The sequence below is a fragment of the Capra hircus genome, chromosome 21 (genome assembly GCF_001704415.2).
Source record: "Capra hircus breed San Clemente chromosome 21, ASM170441v1, whole genome shotgun sequence".
Classification (NCBI taxonomy): domain Eukaryota; kingdom Metazoa; phylum Chordata; class Mammalia; order Artiodactyla; family Bovidae; genus Capra; species Capra hircus.
The window spans coordinates 26,747,555-26,769,277 of record NC_030828.1 but is presented as its reverse complement, the minus strand read 5'-3'; the positions used below and the strand labels follow the sequence as shown (position 1 = coordinate 26,769,277).

Below are 21,723 nucleotides of genomic sequence, written 5' to 3'. Positions count from 1 at the left end.
TGTGAATGTGTGTCAGCCACCTGACTGGTGTCCCTGGCCAGGAAATACAAGTGAGGTCATGCTTGGACTCTTGGCCCTCCCTCCCCCAGTCAGGACCTCCCAGGGCTATATTGTTACAAGAATACCCAGGCCCTCTGTTGTCAGAATGAGCCTCCTATCCCAGAGGCTTTGCTGATGCCCTCAGCGTTTCAGCATCCTCTCCTGCGGCCACACGGAGCTTACAATGGACTAGGCTCTACTCCTGGCTCTGCTGACTTGGAGGGGAGAAAGGATTCCTCCCCAGTTCCATGTCAAGTTGGAATCTGAGTCCAAAGACACTGGTTAGACTCAAAGACCTACCTTTTCCCTATCTTTTAATTTCTGGTGGTCATTGCAGTAAGTCCCCTAACTAATGAAAAAGTTCTGTTCAGAGTGTATTTGTAAGTCCAATTTGTTTGTAAGTCCAAAAAAGTTAGCATAGGTACCCAGCTGGCATAATTGGCTATATATCACTGTTCTGTCATAGGTTTATCATGCTTTCCACATAAAAAGTACATAAAAAACAGACATACAAAATAAAGAAAACATTTTTAGTCCTAGAGTACCCTGAAAAGTACAGTAGCACAGTACAATAGCTGGCACACAGGGGCTCTCATCAGTGAACAGGCAAGAAGAATCATTGACTGGAGGAGGGAGTGGAGGTGGGAGATGGTGGACTGAAGGGTTGTCAACAATAGGAGACGGAGGGTAAGCTGAGGTGTTACTCAGGCCAAACGTTGATGGGATGCGTGTTCACATCTTTGAAAGTATGTAACTTGAAGTTTTGTGTGTAGGGGACTTACGGTACCTTCTCTCCTGTCTGGGGCTCAAACCACAGATCTCAGAACAGTCAGAGAATGACCAATACTCACCAATCTTTTCACAATTTCTCCTCCTCTGCACGCATCCCAGGTGTTCCCCTAGGCCTGGGACTAGGAGGAGGCAAGCAAGGCACCAGGGTGCCCAATTTAGAGGCACAGACTCTGAAAGTCACATCGACCCTGTGCTCTCACAGCCCCAAGAGTGAGCTCCTCCTTAAATTTGGCCCCTGGAGATCTCACTTGCTTCACCCCAGCCCCAGAACCCCATGTGAAAAACCCCCACCTTTCTTTTTAAAAAAACTCTCATAAATATCAATTAATGTGAAGAAACACTAACTTATTTCATAACAAGTCAAATAAAAAAATGTGTCTGGGGACTTCCCTGGCAGTCACGTGGTTAAGACTGGGTTTCCACTGCAGGGGGCACGGGTTCAATCCCTGATGCAGGAACTAAGACCCTAAAGGAGGCATGGCTTGGCCACTAAAAAAAAAGAGAGAGAGAGAGAGAAAGAAAGGAAAGAGAGAGAGAGAGATGCAGCCAGAGTTGCAAAGTGCATTTTTATGAAAACACATCTCCCATGTGGTGGATCCATATTTCTCTTTTGTGTCTCAGGCAAACCATTCTTAGCAGAATCTCAACAAAATCTATCAAAGAGCTGTCCCTAAAAGTGACACTTGCCCGGGATTAAAGTTCAGCTTTCAGTTGTCAGCATGTATTCATTCAAGTCACAGGCTTAGGGTCAGCAGATGCTGTCCTCAGGTGATGGTAGCAGCTTGGCCATGGCCCAGCTACGAGCAATGATACTACGAGCACCTTCCCCAGTCCCCATAAGAATAGTATTTGTTACTCCTTCCTGCTAACTCCAGAACAAATGTATGATTATCATTTATGTTTTAGGCAAGATCTGAAGATAGGAGAAAGGTTGCCCAAATGGTAGAAGGTAAGCACAAACAAGAGTTCCTGATGTCTCAGTTGGTGGGCATTTTTTTAAAAAACAGCAGTTTAAGGTTCAACACTAACAAAAACAACAACAACAAAACTTCCTACTCTAGTTCAGTTTTCACAATTAATTAGACCCAATAAAAATCTAGGGATAAGCAAATACCTGGTGGTCCGGTGGTTAAGATTCTGTGCTCCCAATGCAGGCGGTGTAGGTTCGATCCCTGGTTGGGGAACTAATCCCACATACCTCAAGGAGTGGTCAAAAATAAATAAAATAAAAATGAAACAAAAACTATAACCTAAAGCCTTCTTTAAAAAATAATCTTAGGATATAAACGTTGGTCTGTATCTATAATTTTTACATCACAGGCCTAGGCCTGTGAATAATCCCAAAACATATCTGAAATCAGAAGGAAATATTGAAATAGGCAAGAAAAAAGCAGTACAAAATTCTGGAGGACGCCCATAAGAATGTCTTGGCCTTGTTCACATCTGTGTACTTCCTCTCAGTGGCTCATTTCTTCCTTGCAAGATGCCCTCCTCCCCTGCCTCTGCCCCTTGGGTCATTTCCCCTATGACCCTGTGGGGGCCTCTGTGTCCCCCACCTGCAGAACAATGTCAGGTGGGCAGGTCCACCCATGAAAATAGATTTCCCAATAAGGAATCCAAGCCCAGTGGGCTCACCTCTTCCTGTCTTGCCCAGCGGTTCCTGGACACACTTGTTCCCATCTAGGCTTATCCAGGGAGAAGGAAAGAACATCCCTGTAGAAAGAATGAAAATATAAGGAGGATCGTGGGCTGAAGGGAGGGGAAAGTGGATAGGTACAGCTCAAAGGAAACACATCTGCCACTTGGAGCCACTGACAAGTCATGGTATGAGCCAGAAGGATTACCAGACAATGGCAAAATTGCGTGGCTCATGTTCTCCTGCAGAAAATGAACGAGAAAATGACCCAAAAGTCTCTGTTTGCTGGTTCTTTTGTCTGCTTTTCCTTTTTTTTTTTTTTTTAAACTCTACAGTTCTTTGATAGTTATTTGTTTCTTTATTGGGCTGCCCCAGGTCTTAGTTTCGGCACATGAGATTTTTAGTTGTGGCATGCAAGCTCTTAGTTCCCTGACCAGGGATGGAACCTGGGCCCCCTGCACTGAGAACTCAGAGTCTTAGCCACTGGACCACCAGGGAAGTCCCGTTTAGTCTGCTTTAATCCAGAACTAATTGGGAAGGATGTGTTTCCTTCCAGGAAAATGCCTGAGTAAGAGTCTTGAGGCCTCAGGGTTGTGTTCGCTCCGACCACTTTCTCAGAGAGCATGCCTACACATAAAAACTGCCGTGGGAAGAGGCTGTAGCTTATGTTACAAAATTCCACTCTTTCATTGTTGTTCAGTCACTAAGCCGTGTCCCCCTCTGCAACCCCCTGGACTGCAGCCCACTAGGCTCCCCTGTCCTTGACTATTGTCCGGAGCTTGCTTAGATTCATATCCATTGAGTTGGTGATGCTATGTAACCATCTAATCCTCTGCCACCTCCTTCTCCTGTTGCCCTAATCTTTCCCAACATCGGGGTCTTTTCTAACGAGTTGGCTCTTCGCATCAAGTGGCCAAATTCCACCGTCGTTGTCAAATATTACTTGCCAATGGAGCATAATTCAGCTTAGTCCTGTCACGCGACTGTATGTTCCTCGATTCTTTGTCTCGTCACAACAAAGATTTGGAGTGACGGACATTAAAGCCCCCTCGGCGTGTCACAGCTCTCAGGTCTCGAATGGACCATGTCATAGCTCTTAGACAAATCAGTGTTACAGCTCAGTGTTACAGCTCTATTTTATTTAAAAGATAGCACGAAAATCCATCTTTGAGGCTTGAGGGCACATCGATCTAAAGACGCGAGGAGAAGAGCGCCCCAGCGCGCGGGAGAGAGAGAGAGAGAGCTAGCTTCGGCTCCTCTATTTATATGTTTCTCTCTCCCTGGGCCTGTCCTATGTAAATTGGGCCAGCCAGGAGTGTTGTTTGTTTTACCTGAGGTCCTCACTCCGGTCCTCGGACCTTCTTTTGTTTCATTTTCGCGGGCCTTTCCCTTCCTTGTCTTGTAGCCACCGCCATTTTGGACTCCTTTTCCCTGTTCTACCTACCTAACAGTTCCAGTTGCCTTCAAAAATTGAGATTTCTATAAATTTTCTCAGGATAGCAGTATCGTCCTCTAACGTTCATTTTCCAGCCCAAGGCCACATTTGTTTTTCACAATGTTGTCTGAATTGTTTCTAAAACAGCTTTAATTATCATCCAAGCTCCACTGTATCCATTATATAGATAAACAACCAGAGCCCCAGAGCTAATGGGGCCATTAGATGGTGCAGCTAAAAAGGCTTGGAGTTCATTTGATTCCTCCTACACTCCTTTCTGGCTTCCTAGGTGGCTCAGTAGTAAAGAATCCACCTGCCAATGCAGGTGACATGGTTCAGTCCTTGGGTCGGGAAGATCCCCTGGAGGAGGAAATGGCAACACACTCCTGTATTCTTGCCTGGGAAATCCTATGAACAGAGGAGCCTGGCAGGCTAGAGTCCATGGGGGTCGCAAAGAGTCAGACATGACTGAGCGACTAAACAACAACACTTCCTTCCAACTCCAACTCTCAGTGAAGAAATGATTTGAATGATAAAGTGTCACCCATCTGGCTAGGAGTATCTGCAAGTGCACACAACTCTAGATCCACCTGCGGGGAAGTCAGAATACTGGCAGTGACACCAACCTGAGTGTGTCTTTCCCTTGCCCTTCCTCTTCCTGCAGCCCGCATCCAAACCCAGGACGAAACCACCAAGAGGTTTCCCAAGGACAGTGATCTCGGCAGCCAGTTGTCCTCGGCTTACTCGGTGACACCCCAGAACAACGGCACCGTGGTCAATTTTGACTCATCGAGCAGCAGGAGTAGTAGGGTGGAGACCGTTGCTCAGCCCACGACCCCGAGCCCCCAGCCAGGGCCCAGCAGCCCCAGCTCCCCTCTTCCTGGCTTCTCCAAGTCTAGGCACTATTCTACCAGGTGAGTCATCTGCAACTCGGCAGAAAATCTGCCTCCTTGGTGATACCCTCCAGTGATAGCCCGGGGCCATAAAGAGCAGCATAAAAAGCCATTACGGCTTCAAAGGCCCTAACAGTTTCCAAGGAAGTGAGAGCCATTACATTACATTTCTGCTGAATGTCACAGGCCACTTCTTCCTGTGACAGCTGCTATTGAGAAGAAATCAAAGGACAAAGTTTATCAAGCAGGATGAATTCTTCCTTCTCAGCTTTCTGCCATGTAACCTATAAGCAAACCTTCCTGCCAGCCTAGAGTATTTATTTCTATAGCCTATGAGAAGAAAATGCCTTAAAAAAATTTTTTTTTCCATTGGGGACTTACTTTAATGAAGAGCGGGATTAATTTTATTTTATCCTTTAAATCAATATTTTTCTAAGATTTTTAAAAATATGGACCATATTTAAAGTCTCTTATTGAATTTGTTACAATATTGCTTCTGATTCATGTTTTGGTTCTTTGGCCAGGAGGCATGTGGGATCTTAGTTCCCCAACCAGAGGTCAAACCTGCACCCCCTGTATTGGGAGGTGAAATCTTAACCACTGGACCACCAGGGAAATCCCAGAGGGATTAATTTTAATTAGTGTGTCAGTTGTTTGCTTATCAATGGCTGCAACACTCTTACTCATGAATTCCCAAAACAAATTTATTGTAAAGAATTCTCTAGTGTCTAATTCAACAAGCTTTTATTGAGAATCAATTCTATCCTAGTCTCTGTGGTTACTGTAGCTGCAGAGATGATCAGACACAGTCTCTGCCTCAAGGAGTTGACAGTATAGTGAGAGAGGGATGTAGGTAATTTTTATATAATGTGATAAATGCTATACTTCTGTGATAAACATATACTTTCAGAGGACTAGGTAAGTCTACATGGAGAATGCATAAATATTTAATGGGAGAAATAATATTGGACTTCGGCCTTAAAGACTAAGTAAGAGCTCAGTAATGGAGAAAAGCCAAGAATGTACCCTATTATTGAGTAATAAACTGTTTTTTTTTTTTTTACTTTTATTTATTTATTTGGCTGCTGCTGCTGCTGCTGCTGCTGCTGCTGCTGCTAAGTCGCTTAAGTTGTGTCTGACTCTGTGCGACCCCATAGACGGCAGCCCAACAGGCTCCCCAGTCCCTGGGATTCTCCAGGCAAGAACACTGGAGTGGGTTGCCATTTCCTTCTCCAATTCATGAAAGTGAAAAGTGAAAGTGAAGTCGCTCAGTCATGTCTGACCCCTCAGCGACCCCATGGACTGCAGCCTTCCAGGCTCTTCCGTCCATGGGATTTTCCAGGCAAGAGTACTGGAGTGGGGTGCCATTGCCTTCTCCGTTTATTTGGCTGCACCAGGTCTTAGTTGCAGCATGTGGGATCTATTTCCCTGAACAGGGATCAAACCCATGCCCCCTGCATGGGAAACATAGAGTCTTAACCACTGGACCACAAGGAAAATCCCATAAACTAGTATTGATGAAAAGCCACTTTTTAAATTGACTTAAAAAGAACAATTTTTGTATTTCTGGGATAAACCACACCTGGTGACAATGTATAATTCTTTTTATTTATTAAGAAACAAACTATGTTCCTGAGCATTCTTGGTTATAGTATTGCCTAAGACCTACACCAGTTTAAAAAAAAAAGTTTGCAGTTCTTAGTCAGTTAAACCCCTCCATTAAAAGGAGACAATGGCATTGAAAAGAACGAAACACTGCTATTTGCAGCAATGTGGATGGACCAAGAGACTGACATACCGAGCAAAGTAAGTTAGACAAAGAGGGAGAGATACCGCATGACACACTCTGCATGTGGAATCTAAAAAGAAGTGACACAGATGGACTTCCAAACCAGAAAGAGACTCGCAGACTTAGAGAACAAGCTGATGGTCGCCAGGGGGTTGAGGGGAAAGAGTGAGGGAAGGGAGGGTTAGGAACTCTGGGATGGACATGTACACACCGCTATGTTTAAAGTGGATAACCAACAGGGACCTACTACTGTATAGCACAGGGAAATCTGCTCAATGTCATATGGCAACCTGGATGAGACAGGAGTTTCGGGGAGAATGGACACATGTATATGTAAAAGCTAAAGTTAAAAAAAAAGAGGAGACACTGCAGTAGATTAAAAAAAAAGAAGACAATGGTATTTGTGTAAAAAAAGTGGTTACTGTGTGAGGTGATGAATGTGTTCATTAGCTTGAGTGTGGTAATTATTTCACAATATATACATATATTAAATCAAGTTGTGTACTTGAAACATATATAACTTTTATATGTCAATTATACCTCGATAAAGATGAGGTATATATTACTATACTAGTAATTGAAAAGGCCCATTACTATTCCACTAGGCAGACCCACTATGATTTATTTAACCAATCTCCATTTATTATATTTTTGGTTTGGGGATATAGGGAGAATGTTATTTAAAAAATTAAAAATAAAAAACAAAAAAAATTTGAAGAATGTACCATAGCAGAGAATAAGCATGAACAAAGGTATGATATTATAAGGAAGTGAAGCATCTTTGGAAAATGACCATAGGAAAGGGAGCCTGGAAGGGCTTCCCTGATGGCTCAGGAGTAAAGAACCCACCAGCAATGCAGGAGAAGTGGGTTTGATCCCTGGGTAGGGAAGATCCCCTGGAGACGGAAATGGCAGCCCACTCCATATTCTTGCCTGGAGAATCCCGTGGACAGAATGCACCTGAGAGAAGGGTCTGTGGGGTCACAAAGAGTCAGACACGACCAAGCAACTGAACACACACACACACACACAGCGCCTGGGAGGGAGGCAGGAGATGAGGCTGGAAAGAAGTGCGATGCTGAACTACTAAGGCCTTTGAGTCTCTTTGGAATTAGAACATTGTCTCTTTATTATTATTATAATAAATATAGTTGATTTACAAAGTCACATTAGTAAGTGATCCAGTTATATAAACATAGATATATACATATAACTTCCCTGGTGACTCAGGGTAGAGAATCTGCCTGCAATTCGGGAGACTCGGATTCAATACTTGGGTCAGGAAGATCCCCTGGAGAAGAGAATGGTTAACCAGTCCAGTATTCTTGCCTAGAAAATCCCATGGACAGAGGAGTCTGGTGAGCTACAGTCCGTGGGGTCACAAAGAGTCAGACAAGTGATTTTCCCTTTCTTTTTACCTCATGCTTTTGCAGATTCTTTTTCATGATAGGTTATTACAAGATACTGACTATTGTTCCCTCTACTATACAGTAGGTCCTTGTTGTTTAAATTTTTAATCTTTTTTTGTTTGTTTGTTTTCACTCCAGACTGACCATATATTGGCAAGATCTTTTATATTTTAGTTCTAGGCTGGCTAAGTTATTGGCAAGACCATTTCTGCATTATATGGGTCAATTATTTCAATTGTGCCTACACATAAGAAAGCAGAACCCTGCAGTCTTTTTATGGAGACTGGATATCAAAAAGGACGCACTGGCCCTAACTTATATGGAGAATTATATTTGATCAGAATGTAATACAGTGAAAACAATATAGATAACATATAGGAGGGTTATTTGGCAGGGGGGATTGTCTTGTTTTAAAGACAGTAAGTTAACAGGAATTGTCTTTGTGTATATATTGGGTTCTCGCAAGGAGGAGGGATTCCAGTAGTCCTCGAGAGGTGTCGGTTGAAAAAAACCAAAAAACTCACAACCTAAAGTTTGAGAATTATGTTTTATTCAGCAGACTTACTGAGGACTGGGCTTCCCTAGTAGCTCAGATGGTAAAGAATCCACTTGCAATGCAGGAGACCCAGGCTCAATCCCTGAGTCAAGAAGATCCCCTGGAGAAGGGAATGGGAACTCACTCCAGTATTCTTGCCTGGAGAATCCCATGTGTAGAGGAGCTTGGCGGGCTACAGTCCATGGGGTCACAGAGTCAGACATGACTGAGTGACTAACACACACACACACACACACACACACACACACACAGAGTGAGGCCTATGGCCTAGGACATGGCATCTCAGATAGTTCTGAGGGACTGTTACAAAGAGGTAAGGGAGAAGTCAGAATACATAGGAAGTTTTGTTGGATAAAAACCATGCAGTGGAACATCAGAGGATAACTGCCAGGTGCAAAATACAGACACCTCAACTTAATGATTTTGGTGCTTTAAAAAATTTTATTGGAGTATAATTGCTTTTCAATATTGTGTTTATTACTGCTGCACAACAACATGAGTCAGCCATATGTATTCATATATCCCCTCCCTCTTGAGCCTCCCTCCATACCCTCATCCCACTTTTCTAGGTCCTCACAGAGCACCAAGCTGAGCTCCCTATTCTTCTATGGAAAGATGCAAGAGTCTAGGCTCATTGAAATCATTCATTTGATTTGAATCTCAGCTACCTAGGGCCAGTATCTTGTTTTTCTCCATTCTGAAATCCCCTCAGGCTGCACTGTTTTGGGTAGCTGCTGTGCCTGATGGCTTTACATTCTTTGTTTAAAGAAATGGCAGGTGACATTCTTTTTTTTTTTTTAGTGCAACAACAGAAATGTATTGTCTCTTGGTTATATAGACTGGAAGTCTGAGCCTAAGTTGTTTGCAGGGCCCTGTTGCCACTGAAGGCTCTAGAGAAGGATCTGTTCCAAGCCTGTCCTGGCTTCTGGTAGTTTCTTGACTTGTGGTAGCATAACTGAAGGTGACAATCTTTGTCCATACATCACGGGGAGGAACTGTCCAAGAATCTGGACAGCTACATGGCAGAGATGATCAGGGGCAACGTTCACAGAATGCACCCCACAATTCCTAGACACACTATGTGGTCCTTGTGGTTTAGTCACTCAGTCATGTCTGACTCTGTGATCCCATGGACTGTAGTGTACCAGGCTCCTCTGTCCCTGGGATTTCCCAGGCAAGAAAACTCTAGTGGGTTTCCATTTCCTCCTCCAGGGAAGCTTCCCAACCCAAGGATCCAACCTGCACCTCCTGTGCCTCCTGCATTGCAGGTTGATTCTTTACCTCTGAGTCACTGGGGAAGCCCCTAGGCCTAAAGAATTCTGGAGATGTTGAATGGGGTGAGTGCATTCTTCACATGAGAAGGACATGAATTTGGGGGGCCAAAAGCCAGAATGTTATGGACCAAACTGTATCCCCTCAAAATTTATATACTGAAGTCCTAACCACCTGTATTTGGAGACAGGGTCTTTAAGGAGCTTAGAGGTTAAATGGGGCCAAATGGATTAAGAGAGGTGGCTTAATCCAATAGGAAGCATCCTTATAAGAAGTGGAAGAGACACCCAGAACTCTCTCTCCTTCTGTGAGGATGGAGACAGAGGAGCCTGGCAGGCTCAGTCTTGTCCATGGGGTTCCAAAAGAGTAGGATACGACTTAGCAACTAAACAAGAACTACAATGTTAGAAAAGGACTGTCAGCAAGCCAGTAAAAGAAGTCTGACCAAAACCAACCCTAAGAACACCTTGATTTTGGACTTCTAGCTGCTAGAGCTGTGAAAAAATAAATTTCTGCCATTTAAGGCATCCAGTGTGTGCTTTTCTTTTATGGTGCCCTGCAGACTATTGGGGCTCCCCAGGTGGCAAAATTGATAAAAACCTGCCTGCCGATGCAGGAGACATAAGAGACGCAAGAGACACAGGTTCGATCCCTGGGTTGGGAAGATCCCTTGGCAGAGGGCATGGCAACCTGCTCCAGTATTCTTGCCTGGAAAATTCTGTGGACAGAGGAGCTTGGCAGGCTACAGTCCATGGGATCGCAAGAGTCAGACACTGCTGAGTGACTAACATTACACAGGCTATTACTAATACAGGGTCCTACACATTTCTTAAAAATTTTTCTTAGATTTTTTTTATTATAATGTTATTCAAGGTGGCATTTGGAATAGGGGTTCTGAGACTTTTGCGCAACTATTAATAGTGATCCTAGCCTGCTCTTATTGCTATTGCCTCACATCAGTCTATCTTGTAGCTTCTGTTACTGAGCTGCTGCATTCAAAGGGAACTGACCCTGGTTTACCTTCATATTGGAGGACAAAGACACTACGATTTCCAAATGCTATCCTGAGGTTACGACTGGGAAGTTTAGGATAGGATAGTAAGTCCCCTGAACCAGCCGGTGTGCGGTGTGGTCAGCTCCCTGGGCAGATGAGTTTCCTGAATGTCTTGCAGGAAGTTGGGCGCTCTCCTCTCCCCTGTGGGGAGGGGCCCAGATATGTCGGGTTTGATTTGTTACAATATTGCTTCTGTTTTACCTTTTGGTGTTTCGGCCTCATGGCATGTGGGATCTTCGCTCGTCAACCAGTGATGGAACCCGCACCCCCTGCAGTGGAAACATAGAGTCTTAACCACTGGACCACCAGGGAGGTCCCCACTGGACACTCACTGATACTTCAGAGCAGGTTTTGGTGAAAATGTAGAGGCAGCAGCCACCTGTCCTGCAACGCTTGGATGGCTTGGGGCTCTGAGAACACCAAAGCCACAGGTGTCTAACTGCCTTTGTCTTTCAGGTATCCACGTGGCCCATGTATGAGCACAAGTGACCTCCATAGGAGCAGATCCTGCACACCTGGGATGTTTACAAAGCACATTGAAGACGTTCACTCAGAACCTCTTTTCCGAAAAGATCTTCAGCCAATCAACCATGGGTCAGGGGTCTCAGCTTTGGTGCCACATAGTCCTCGGTCCCACACCCCCAGATACTATCTCATTAATGAACGTGACTCTCAGCAAAAGAAACATTCAACTTTCTGGCCAGAAAGACATTTCAAGATAGACACCTCCGGTGACACTGCGGATATGTACCCCAGGAACATGAGACGGTGTGCACCCCTGGCCTCTCCACAGCTCAGTGAAGAAGAGGAGGAGGTTCCAAGGAGACAGGTGAGCAGACGGGCCTTCCACCCGCGCTCCTTGACTGACCTCCACCGGGTGCATCATTTTTATGTTGGCGAAAGTTCAGAAAGTCAGGCCCTGACTCCTGAGCTCCAGAGACCAACACATTACACATCTTGGAATGATGGCTTTGGGGGTCAACTTGACAGGCCTATGTACATGCACAAAAAAGCACGCTCCCAGAATTTGCAATACCCCCAGCACCCTCTGAAGCCCAGGGTTAAGGCCAAGTTTGAGCCATCTGTCACAGAATCTGACTTCATGTCAGCAGCATCCAGCAGGGACCAGCAGAACAGTACTTCCAGTACTTCCAGTACCAACCAGTACTTCCAGGTCACCCACAGCCAGCCCAAGTTCCCGAGGTCTGCGGGCCAGTTTGGCCGGAGGAAGGCCATATCGAGGCAGGAGTTGACTGCAGGTCTGAATGACCTGATTTGTTCAAACGTCTAGGGCTTTCTTCTGGCATCCTGTTCCTAGAAATCACTCCTACTGGTGGAATGTGGTGTGGTTGACAATGCATGGTCCCTCCCCTTCTGGGAAGACAGAAAAACACACCCAGCAGATGTGATCAGTGGGGCATATCCAGGCACGTCATCTGCTGGTTGTGGCCCAGAGACCCATTCAGTGTGACTCCAAATCATAAGCAAGCCAGACAGCTCGTCTAATTGCAAAACCCTCACCTGACATGTCTACTCTTGTCCTGAATCTTAGGAGGGACCTGTTTGTGTTATAATGTTCTCTTGCAGTGCACATAACTCAGTCCTTCCTGATAAGCACCCCAAAATGAGTTGGCTGCCCTTAAAGATTTCACAGTGCTTAATTACTTCATATTAATAATCAGTTTGATAGTGACCAGAGTAAAATTTATTAAGAATGTAAGATGTTGAAGCTGAAACTCCAATACTTTGGCCACCTGATGTGAAGAGCTGACTCATTTGAAAAGACCCCGATGCTGGGAAAGATTGAAGGCGGGAGGAGAAGGGGACGCAGAGGATGAGATGGTTGGATGGCATCACCGACTCAATGGACATGAGTTTGAGTCAACTCCAGGAGTTGGTGATGAACAGGGAAGCCTGGCGTGCTACAGTCCATGCGGTCGCAAAGAGTCGGACACGACTGAGCGACTGAACTGAACTGAACTGAACTGAAGAATGTACCAAACTGTTTACCCAGCTATGTATCTGTATTAGGGCTTCCCCCATGGCTCAGCGGGTAAAGAATTGGCCTGCAATGCTGGAGACAGGAGACACAGGTTGGATCCCTGGGTCCGGCAAGATCCCCTGGAGGAGGAAATGGCAACCCTCTAGTATTCTTGCCTGAAAAGTCCCATGGACAGAGGAGCCTGGTGGGCTACAGTCCATGGTATTGCAAAAAGTCAGACATAACTGAACGACTAAGCACACACATATATCTGTATTAATTAGCCAGGACACTTGGGTTGGAGGTAACAAAATCCCCAAGGTTTATTGGTTCCTTTAACTGGGAGGGATGAGGATCAAGCTAGCTTCAGGCTCAGGTGGACCTGGCTATCAAACATCTTCTGGATTTTGTCTTTTCACTTCTCGACTCTACTGTTTGTTGACCTTGTTTTCTCTTACTGCCAACAGGCTTTCTCCATGTAGTAGGTGGAGGAGGAATGCACCCACACAGAAAATTCCAGGTTGATGGCACCCAGCCAATTAGCCCCAAGGAAAGAGCAGAGCTATACTCACTTGCACTCCTGCCCTATTTCCATGATAACTCTTTCACTTTAAATTTATCTCTTAAGTTTTCTGTCTCCTCCATCGGACTGTTGAGTTCCTCTGGGAGAGGAATGGTGTTTAGTCATTTCTGCAGCCCTGGTAACTGATAACAGATTTTGTACTTGTTTTCTCCTTCTCACTACATAACAAACTTAGTAACTTAAAACAACACTCATTTATCATCCCAGTTTCCATGGTTTACCTGGATGCTCAGCTAGGGTCTCAAGCAAGGTGTCATCCAAGAGCCTGCATCTCATCTGGGGCTAGGAATATTTTGTGGCTGTTGGCAGCATTCACTTCCTTGGGGTTGTAGGACTGAGATGTTCTGCTCCCAGAGGCGGCCTGTATTTCCTTACCACATGATCCTCTCCATAGTGTGGCTGTTTGTATCTTCAAGGCTGGCAAGAGAAGGCCTTCCCACATTTGAATCTCTCTCTTGGCAAGACGTGGACTATCTTTTAAAGGACTCACCTGATTAGGTCAGGCTCATTCAGGAAGTCAGAGACCTTAATTATATCTAAATAAATTCACCTTTACCATATAATAGAACCTCATCATGAGTGTGAAATCTTATCAGATTCACAGGTGCCAACATACTCAACAAAATTTTCAGGAAATGTACAACAGGGGCAGGAATCCTGGGGGGCATCTCAGAAGGCTGCCTATCCTAGGTATTTCATGAAACATCTGTTGAGTGTAAATGGATGGATGAATAAATGAGTGGACTGGAGTAATGAATGAATCATAAATGACATGGTAACAAGATTATCTTCCAAGATCTACAGCTCGTTCTAACCTCAGAGAAGAATCTAGTATAAATAATGCCACTTTAGAAGTAGACAGCGGTCTTCCCTGGGGACTCAGTGGTAAAGGACCCACCTGCCAATGCAGGGAGCACAGCAGGAAGAGAAGCCACGGCAGTGGGAAGCCTGAGGGCTGCAGCTAGAGAGTGCCAGAACTAGAGAGAGGCCTGTGCAGCAATGAAGGCCGAGCACAGCCAAGTAGATGGATGAAGCTTTTAAGAATAAAAAGGGGACCCAGGTTAGCGCTCCTCACAAACCCATGGAAAAACGTGCAGCATTTTCACATTTCTTGACAGTGCTTAATTACTTCACATCATGCCCTCCCATACTTTGGCTACCTGATGCAAAAAACCAACTCATTGGAAAAGACCCTGATGGTGGAAAAGACTGAGGGCAGGAGGAGAAGGGGAGGACAGAGGATAAGATGGTTGGGTGGCATCACCAACTCAATGAACGTGAGTTTGAGCAAGCTCTGGGAGATGGTGAAGGACATGGAAGCCTGATGTGCAGCAGTCCAGGGGTTGCAAAGAGGCAGACACTACTGAATGACTCAACAACAACAAAATGCCCTCCCGACCATTACAGACCCAGGAGGTTGTGGCGTGTTCCAGATGAAAAGTTTACCCTGCCATGGGAACATCCCTTTGGGATACAGGGGCCTGCAGGAATTCGTCCATGCAGGTACTCTAGTTCACATGCTTGGTCTGGGGGCTGTAGCCTAGAGTTCCCTGGGACATTGAAAAAGTATAGGTCTGCCCCAGGCAGCAGTACCTGTGTCTCTGTGCGGGTAGGGGAGCATTCCATCCAGCAGGCCTTGCAGCATTCCTAAGAAAACACGAGTTTAGCCAATATTTATCCAGGGTTGCAGATGTGTTCATCAGCTTTCAGTGAGCAACACAGCTCACATGCACTCCAGCGCTTAGTATCGGGTATGACTTCAATTTAGAGCAATTTAACAGATGCAGAATAGTACAGAGTCTAGTGTGACAAGCACTCATACTTCTGTTATGTCAACAACTATTGACATTTTACTTCCATCTAGTCATTTTGTTATTAAAATATTACAGATACCAAAATGTAGTCTAATCCCCACACTTAGTTGCATTCCCCTCATGCTACTAAGAGTTCAGCATGTGTCCATTCACCACTTGTTTACAGTTATATATGTTGTATTCATGTAAATATATATGTATAAATATCCATAAACAATATGTAAGTGTGTCTTCAGTAAGTACTATAATACTGCATGTGTTGTACATACTTACCTTTTTAATGTCTGCTGAAGAAATAAACAGATCAAGCTCACTAACTGTAACTGCTATGTAGTATTTCATCATGAATAAACTACATGATATTTATCCATTTCTTACTGATGGACATTGAAATCATTCCCACTTCTTTGCAGCTAAAAATAATGTTACACTATTTTATACAGTGTCTACTGCACATGTGCCCATGTTGAGTTAGAATTGGATACTGGTAGTTTTTAAGAATTGTTTTTAAAATGATTTTTATTGAAATATAGTTTATTTACAATGTATTAGTTTCAGGTGTACAGCAAAGTGATTCAGTTACATACACAAATATACACAAATATATATTATATAATAATATATAATAACGATTACATATATAAATATATATTCTCTTTTAGATTCTTTTCCATTAGAGGTTACTACAAGATACTAAGTCTAGTTTTTGTGCTATACTACAAGATACTGAGTACAGTTTCTGTTCCATAAATCCTTTTTGATCATCTGTTTTACATGTAGTAGTGTATATATTTTGGAGCTTCCCAGCTGGCTTAGTGGGTAAAGAATCTACCTGCAATGCAGGAAATGCAAACAGATGGGAGTGCCATGCCTGGGTCAGGAAGATCCCCTGGAGGAAGGCATGGCAACCCACTGCAGTATTGCCTGGAGAAGCCCATGGACAGAGGAGCCCGGTGGGTTACAGTCCATGGGGTCACAAAGAGTCGGACACAACTGAGAGACTAAGCATGCACACATTACTATATATAAAATAGATAAACAACAAGGACCTACTGCACAGCACAGGAACTACAGTCAATATCTTGTAATAACCTATAATGGAAAAGAATCTGAATCACTTTGCTGTAAAAATGTTAGCGACTTAAGGATGATTCTCTTGGTCACTCCCCCGCCCCACCTTTTTTTTCTGCTGCATTGTGAGGCATGTGGGATCTTAGATCCCTAACCAGGGGTTGAACCCATGCCCCATGAGTTGGGAGCACAGAATATTACCACTGGGCCACCAAGGAAGTCCATCTTGGTTACTTCTTACATTTCTGGATTCATGAATGTCATGAAATTCAAAGAAAAGTTTTCTACACACCTCTAAAAGACTAACTTCCCTAATCTGTGGTGAAGTGAAAGTGAAGTCACTCAGTCGTGTCCGGCTCTTTGCGACCCCAGGCTCCTCAGTCCATGGGATTTTCCAGGCAAGAGTACTGGAGTGGGTTGCCATTTCCTTCTCCAGGAGATCTTCCCAACCCAGGGATTAAACCTGGGCCTCCCGCATTGTAGGCAGACGCTTTACCATCTGAGCCACCAGGGAAGCCCATATTTCTTTGAGCCCCTTTTTTGGGGTGGGGCAAGAATACTGGAGTGGGTTGCCATTCCCTTCTCCAGGAGATCTTCCCGACCCAGGGACTGAACCCAGGTCTCCCGCATTGTAGGCAGACACTTTACCGTCTGAGCCACCAGGGTTTTCCAGATACTCTGTAGTTGTGTGTCTGTGTGTTTTTCCTCCTTTTAAGAGTTCACATGTTATCATACGTATGTTTTAACCTTTGCCCATTTCATAGTAAACACTGCATATCCTTATGGGAAGTGGGAATCAGTAACGCATATGAGTCAACATGTGACAGTCAGAAATGTAAACAGGTGTGGTGTGTGCCGTAGTTCTGCCACTTACCAGCTGTGTTGCCTGGGTCACCCTCACCTGTGCGATACTCTGTTTTTAAAATAATTTTATTATTTCTACTCTTGGCTGTGCTGGGTCTTCATTGCTGCATGGGCCACTCCCTAGTTGCCATGCGTGAGCTTCTCATTTCAGCGGTTTCTCTCGGTGTGGAGCGCGGGCTCTAGGGCACGTGGGCTCAGTAGTTGCAGCTCCTGGACTCTAGAGCACAGGCTAAATAGTTGTGGTGCACAGGCTTAGTTGCTCAGCAGCATGTGGGATCTTCCCTGATAAGGGATCAAACCCATGTTCCCTGCGTCGGCAGGTGAATTCTTAACCACTGAATCACAGGGAAGTGCCAGGCCTCAGTTTCTTAACCCAGGTTGTTCAGTCACTCAGTCATGTCCGACTTTTTTTGACCCCGTGGACTGCAGGCAATTGGAAATAGTTGTCTCTACCTGTGAGGGTTAAATGGCACAACACAGGTAAGGTGGTTGGGACAGTGGGTTCCCAGAGAATAAAGAAGTACCTGTTTGTCAACAGAGTAGATCACCTAGCACCTGCCTGCCTAAGTAAACATGCATACAATTCTTCATCAGTGTCTACATAGAAAGCAAACACTCCATTCAGGAGCTTTTAGGATCAGAACACTTGGACACTTGGCCCATCCCCCTGGTGGTCTGGTGGTGGTTTGAGTTAGGAATCTCTGGATCCCCTGCCCCATAGGCACTTAGTTAAAATTTATCTTGGACTTGGGTGAGGTGTGCCCTGGACAACTGAGTGACTTGGAGGCCTGACAACCTTCCGGGTTGGGTCTGATCAATGGGATCTACAGATGTCAGTCATTCCTTCTGCCCTGTTGGCTCTGAACGAGCCTCCAGCAGACTGCTAAACAGGCCAGCTGAGCAGCTCTTGTGGGTGGGTGGCGCTCACCCTCTGGCTCTTGCCAGCTGCTCATCCTGCCCTGTCCCGGCCTCTGGAGACAAAACAGACGAGAGCCTGCCCTCAGCTGGCCCCTGCTGCCAGTGTGTGAAGACCTCAGGGATGAACAGTCTGCCTCTCTGAATATTTCACATATACCCAGGACTGGCATTATCTGGCAGCAAAGATTAAAGTGTCCTACAGTGCTAGAAAAATTTTAAAGCCACGCTCCATTTTGTAAGTATAAAAATCTCTTAAATATTTGCTGTCTAAAAGTCACTTTCTAGAGCAAAACTTACTTTCCCTCAGCTTCGTTTTCACAGTGTTTTATCCCCAAACAAAATTCTAATAAGCTCCAGATATGAGAGTTCAAAGCTGCGACTTTAAGAATTATTCTACATTGAAGTTTTTAATGATGCTTTTTAAATTTAAGAAAACCGACATGTCAGTAATTAATATACTAAGCAGTAGATGATGCTATAAAGTGAAAAAATGTCTTTTGGCATTACCCCCTCCTGTTAACAGTTTGTTCTATGCCTTTTTAGAAGTGAATATTCCAAACTAAAGTACATATATCAACATATATAAGATATACGTAAACATAGAAATATAAGTATATACAAACACAACTTGAGTTATTTCTCTTTCCCACTCAAGATATATATACATGATCTATGATATATATATTATATACATTTACTTACTGTATGCCATGGATCATTCTCATTGCTTTTTATTTATTAAATTCTTTAACCCATATGTCAACCCAATGAGTTAGTATTACTATTGTTTTTGTTTTCCAAATGAGGATGAAAAATTCTGGAATGGTCAGTTATGTACCGAAGTCACAGCTAATAAATGGAGACACTGGGATTTGAACCAGGGCACTCTGATTTGAGCCCTGACTCTTATCTGTGGTGCTGTTGTCCTTCAACTTATATATATATATATATGACATTTTTCCTGTTACTACACATATAAACATTTGTTCTGTGTCAGGAAGATCCCCTGGAGGAAGAAATGGCAACCCACTCCAGTATTTTTACCTGGGAAAGTCTGTGGACAGAGGAGCCTGGCAGGCTACAGGTCCATGAGATCGCAGAGTCAGACATGATTGAGCAACTAAGCATGTACCCATGGGGTAGTTGGTGGGGATAAGAATTTAAATAATTTTAAGTTATTTTAGAATTAAGGTTGAAATACCATTTTATTTCCTTCCTAGAGAGTAAATTGCTCTTGATTAAAATAGTCAACTCATATTCACTCATATTTCTAGTTGCCTAGGCTCTTTTGTGGAGAAGGCAAAGGCAACCCATTTCAGTACTCTTGCCTGGAAAGTCCCATGGATGGAGGAGCCTGGTGGGCTGCAGTCCATGGGGTCACTAAGAGTCGAACACGACTGAGCGACTTCCCTTTCATTTTTTACTTTCATGCATTGGAGAAGGAAATGGCAACCCACTCCAGTGTTCTTGCCTGGAGAATCCCAGGGACAGTGGAGCCTGGTGGGCTGCCATCTATGGGGTCACACAGAGTTGGACACGACTTAAGTGACTTAGCAGCAGCAGCAGCAGGCTCTTTTGAGCATTTCTTGTCTGTTCCAGCCCCACCTCTGTTCATCTGGGCCATATTATATGAATGGCTACATAATAATCCAATAAATGGATATCCTGTAACTTTGTTTAATCTACTGACAAATAATAGCTGGTTTCTAGTGGTAAAATCAACTTTATACCCCTGTGTGCAGGAGTTGCTGGGTAAAAAACAAGTAAATTAAAATTTTAATATATTGTTCTATTCCCAGAAGGTTAAAAAAATTGACACTCACCCACAACTGTTTTTCCATATGCTCACCAACATAGGGAATTAACAAACCTCTTCAGAGTTGTCTCTCAGATAGGTGTAAAAAGTGCCCCTTGTTTTAATTTGTAACTCCCTAACAGTGAGGGTGGTTCTGCATCTTCTCATATCTTTCTAAGCCATGCTTATTTTTCTGTAGTGTCTGTTCATATCTGATGCATCCTCTTTGTCTGTTGGGTTATTTGAAAAATGATTTAGTGCCAAGAAATTAGCCTATTTTAACTAAAAGGAAGTTTTCTTAATGTACAAGAATCCCAGGGACCGCAGAGCCTGGTGGGCTGCCGTCTATGGCATCACACAGAGTCGGACACGACTGAAGCGACTTAGCAGCAGCAGCAGCAGCAGCAGCAGCAGCAGTCATTTTCTTTACACCATTTAAAAAAAAAAACTTGAGGTGAAACAACATGCACCCAAAACAGAAAATAAAAACTGATCTCAGTATTGATCTTTTCAAATATTTAGTTGGTTATAGCTCTGAAAAGGGGGTCCCGGGGGTGGCTCAGTGGCTTCCCTCGTAGCTCAGTCAGTAAACAGTCTGCCTGCAATGCAGGAGATCCAGGTTCCATTCCTGGGTCAGGAAGATCCCCTTGAGAACGAAATGGCAACACACTCCAGTATTTTTGCCTGGAGAATCCCATAGACGGAGGGGCTTGGCAGGCAGTCTATGGGAATTTGATAGTCTATGGGGTTGCAAGAGTGGGACACAACGAAAGCACAGGCAGCAGCAGCAGCAGCTGCACTTGGGTTCCATCCCTGGGTGGGGAAGATTCCCTGGAGAAGGGAATGGGAACCCACTCCAGTGTTCTTGCCTGGGAAATCCGATGGACAGAGGAGCCTGGCAGGCCACAGATCATAGGGTCGCAGAAGAGTTGGACAGGACTTAGCGATTAAACGACAACAACCGCGCTGTGAAGGAGGAACGGAGCTGAGGGGATGTGATCCCACTCACCCCTTCAAGGTGGACGCCACCAGAGGCCCAGAACTCTGCGATCTCTTAGCTGAGCCCAGCTCTGTCCCAGATGCCAGCGCATCCCAGTGTCTCCCAGACATCCCTTAGAGGTCTTTCAGGCACCTCCTACTGAATAAGACCAGAACTGAACGCACCATGTCTCCCCTCAACCCTGTCTCTGGTCTCCCTCTCAGTTAAGCTACCAGCGGCTCAAGCCAGGGGGTGGGAGTCATGAGCTGTCCACTCCTCCAGTCTCCACCATCTGTCACAGAGATCTCTATGTTCCAGCTTTCTAAACACTTTCCGAGGGTCCTCTTCTCTCCACCTGCACCACCACCCCCTGCTCCAGGCTACCCTCGTCTCTCCCATGACCGCTGCAGCTTCCGAAGTGCCCCCAACCCCACCCCCGTCTCTGCGCACACTGCCTCTCCCACCCCTACAACAGCCGCCCTAGAAAGGAATATCTGATGGAAATTTCACCATCATCTACCCTGCCAGAAAGCCTCTGCGCACTCAAGACAAAAGTCCACTATGCTTTCACAAGCCTACGACGTCGTCCAAGACCTATTCCCGCCCTCTTGGCTCTCCACCACCGGCCCTCCCAAGTTCCGGCGCCCCCAAGCCCCTCCCTGAGCTGGGACTGGCGAAAGGGGGATCCCGTCGGACCTTGCCGGGGGCGCCCTGGAACAGCCCAGGCTGAGCGCGTAGTGTGCGCTGCCGGGCCGGTCCATCTCCGGCCCTGCTAATCTCAGAGTAGGGCGGGACCTATCAGACGGTCTAAACCAATCCTAGATTGGGGGCGGGGCTGGGGCG

At 45.0% G+C, this 21,723-nt stretch overlaps 1 protein-coding gene across 1 annotated transcript in view; it reads left to right on the top strand.

The window, feature by feature from the left end:
- The window catches only part of TMC3 (transmembrane channel like 3), a 55,029-nt gene extending 42,863 nt beyond the window's left edge, over positions 1 to 12,166 (top strand). Inside the window, exons 20-22 of the mRNA XM_005695077.2 lie at positions 1,738 to 1,780; positions 4,567 to 4,816; positions 11,332 to 12,166. Coding sequence (XP_005695134.2) covers positions 1,738 to 1,780; positions 4,567 to 4,816; positions 11,332 to 12,166 — 1,128 coding nt within the window. The remainder of the gene's footprint in view (positions 1 to 1,737; positions 1,781 to 4,566; positions 4,817 to 11,331) is intronic.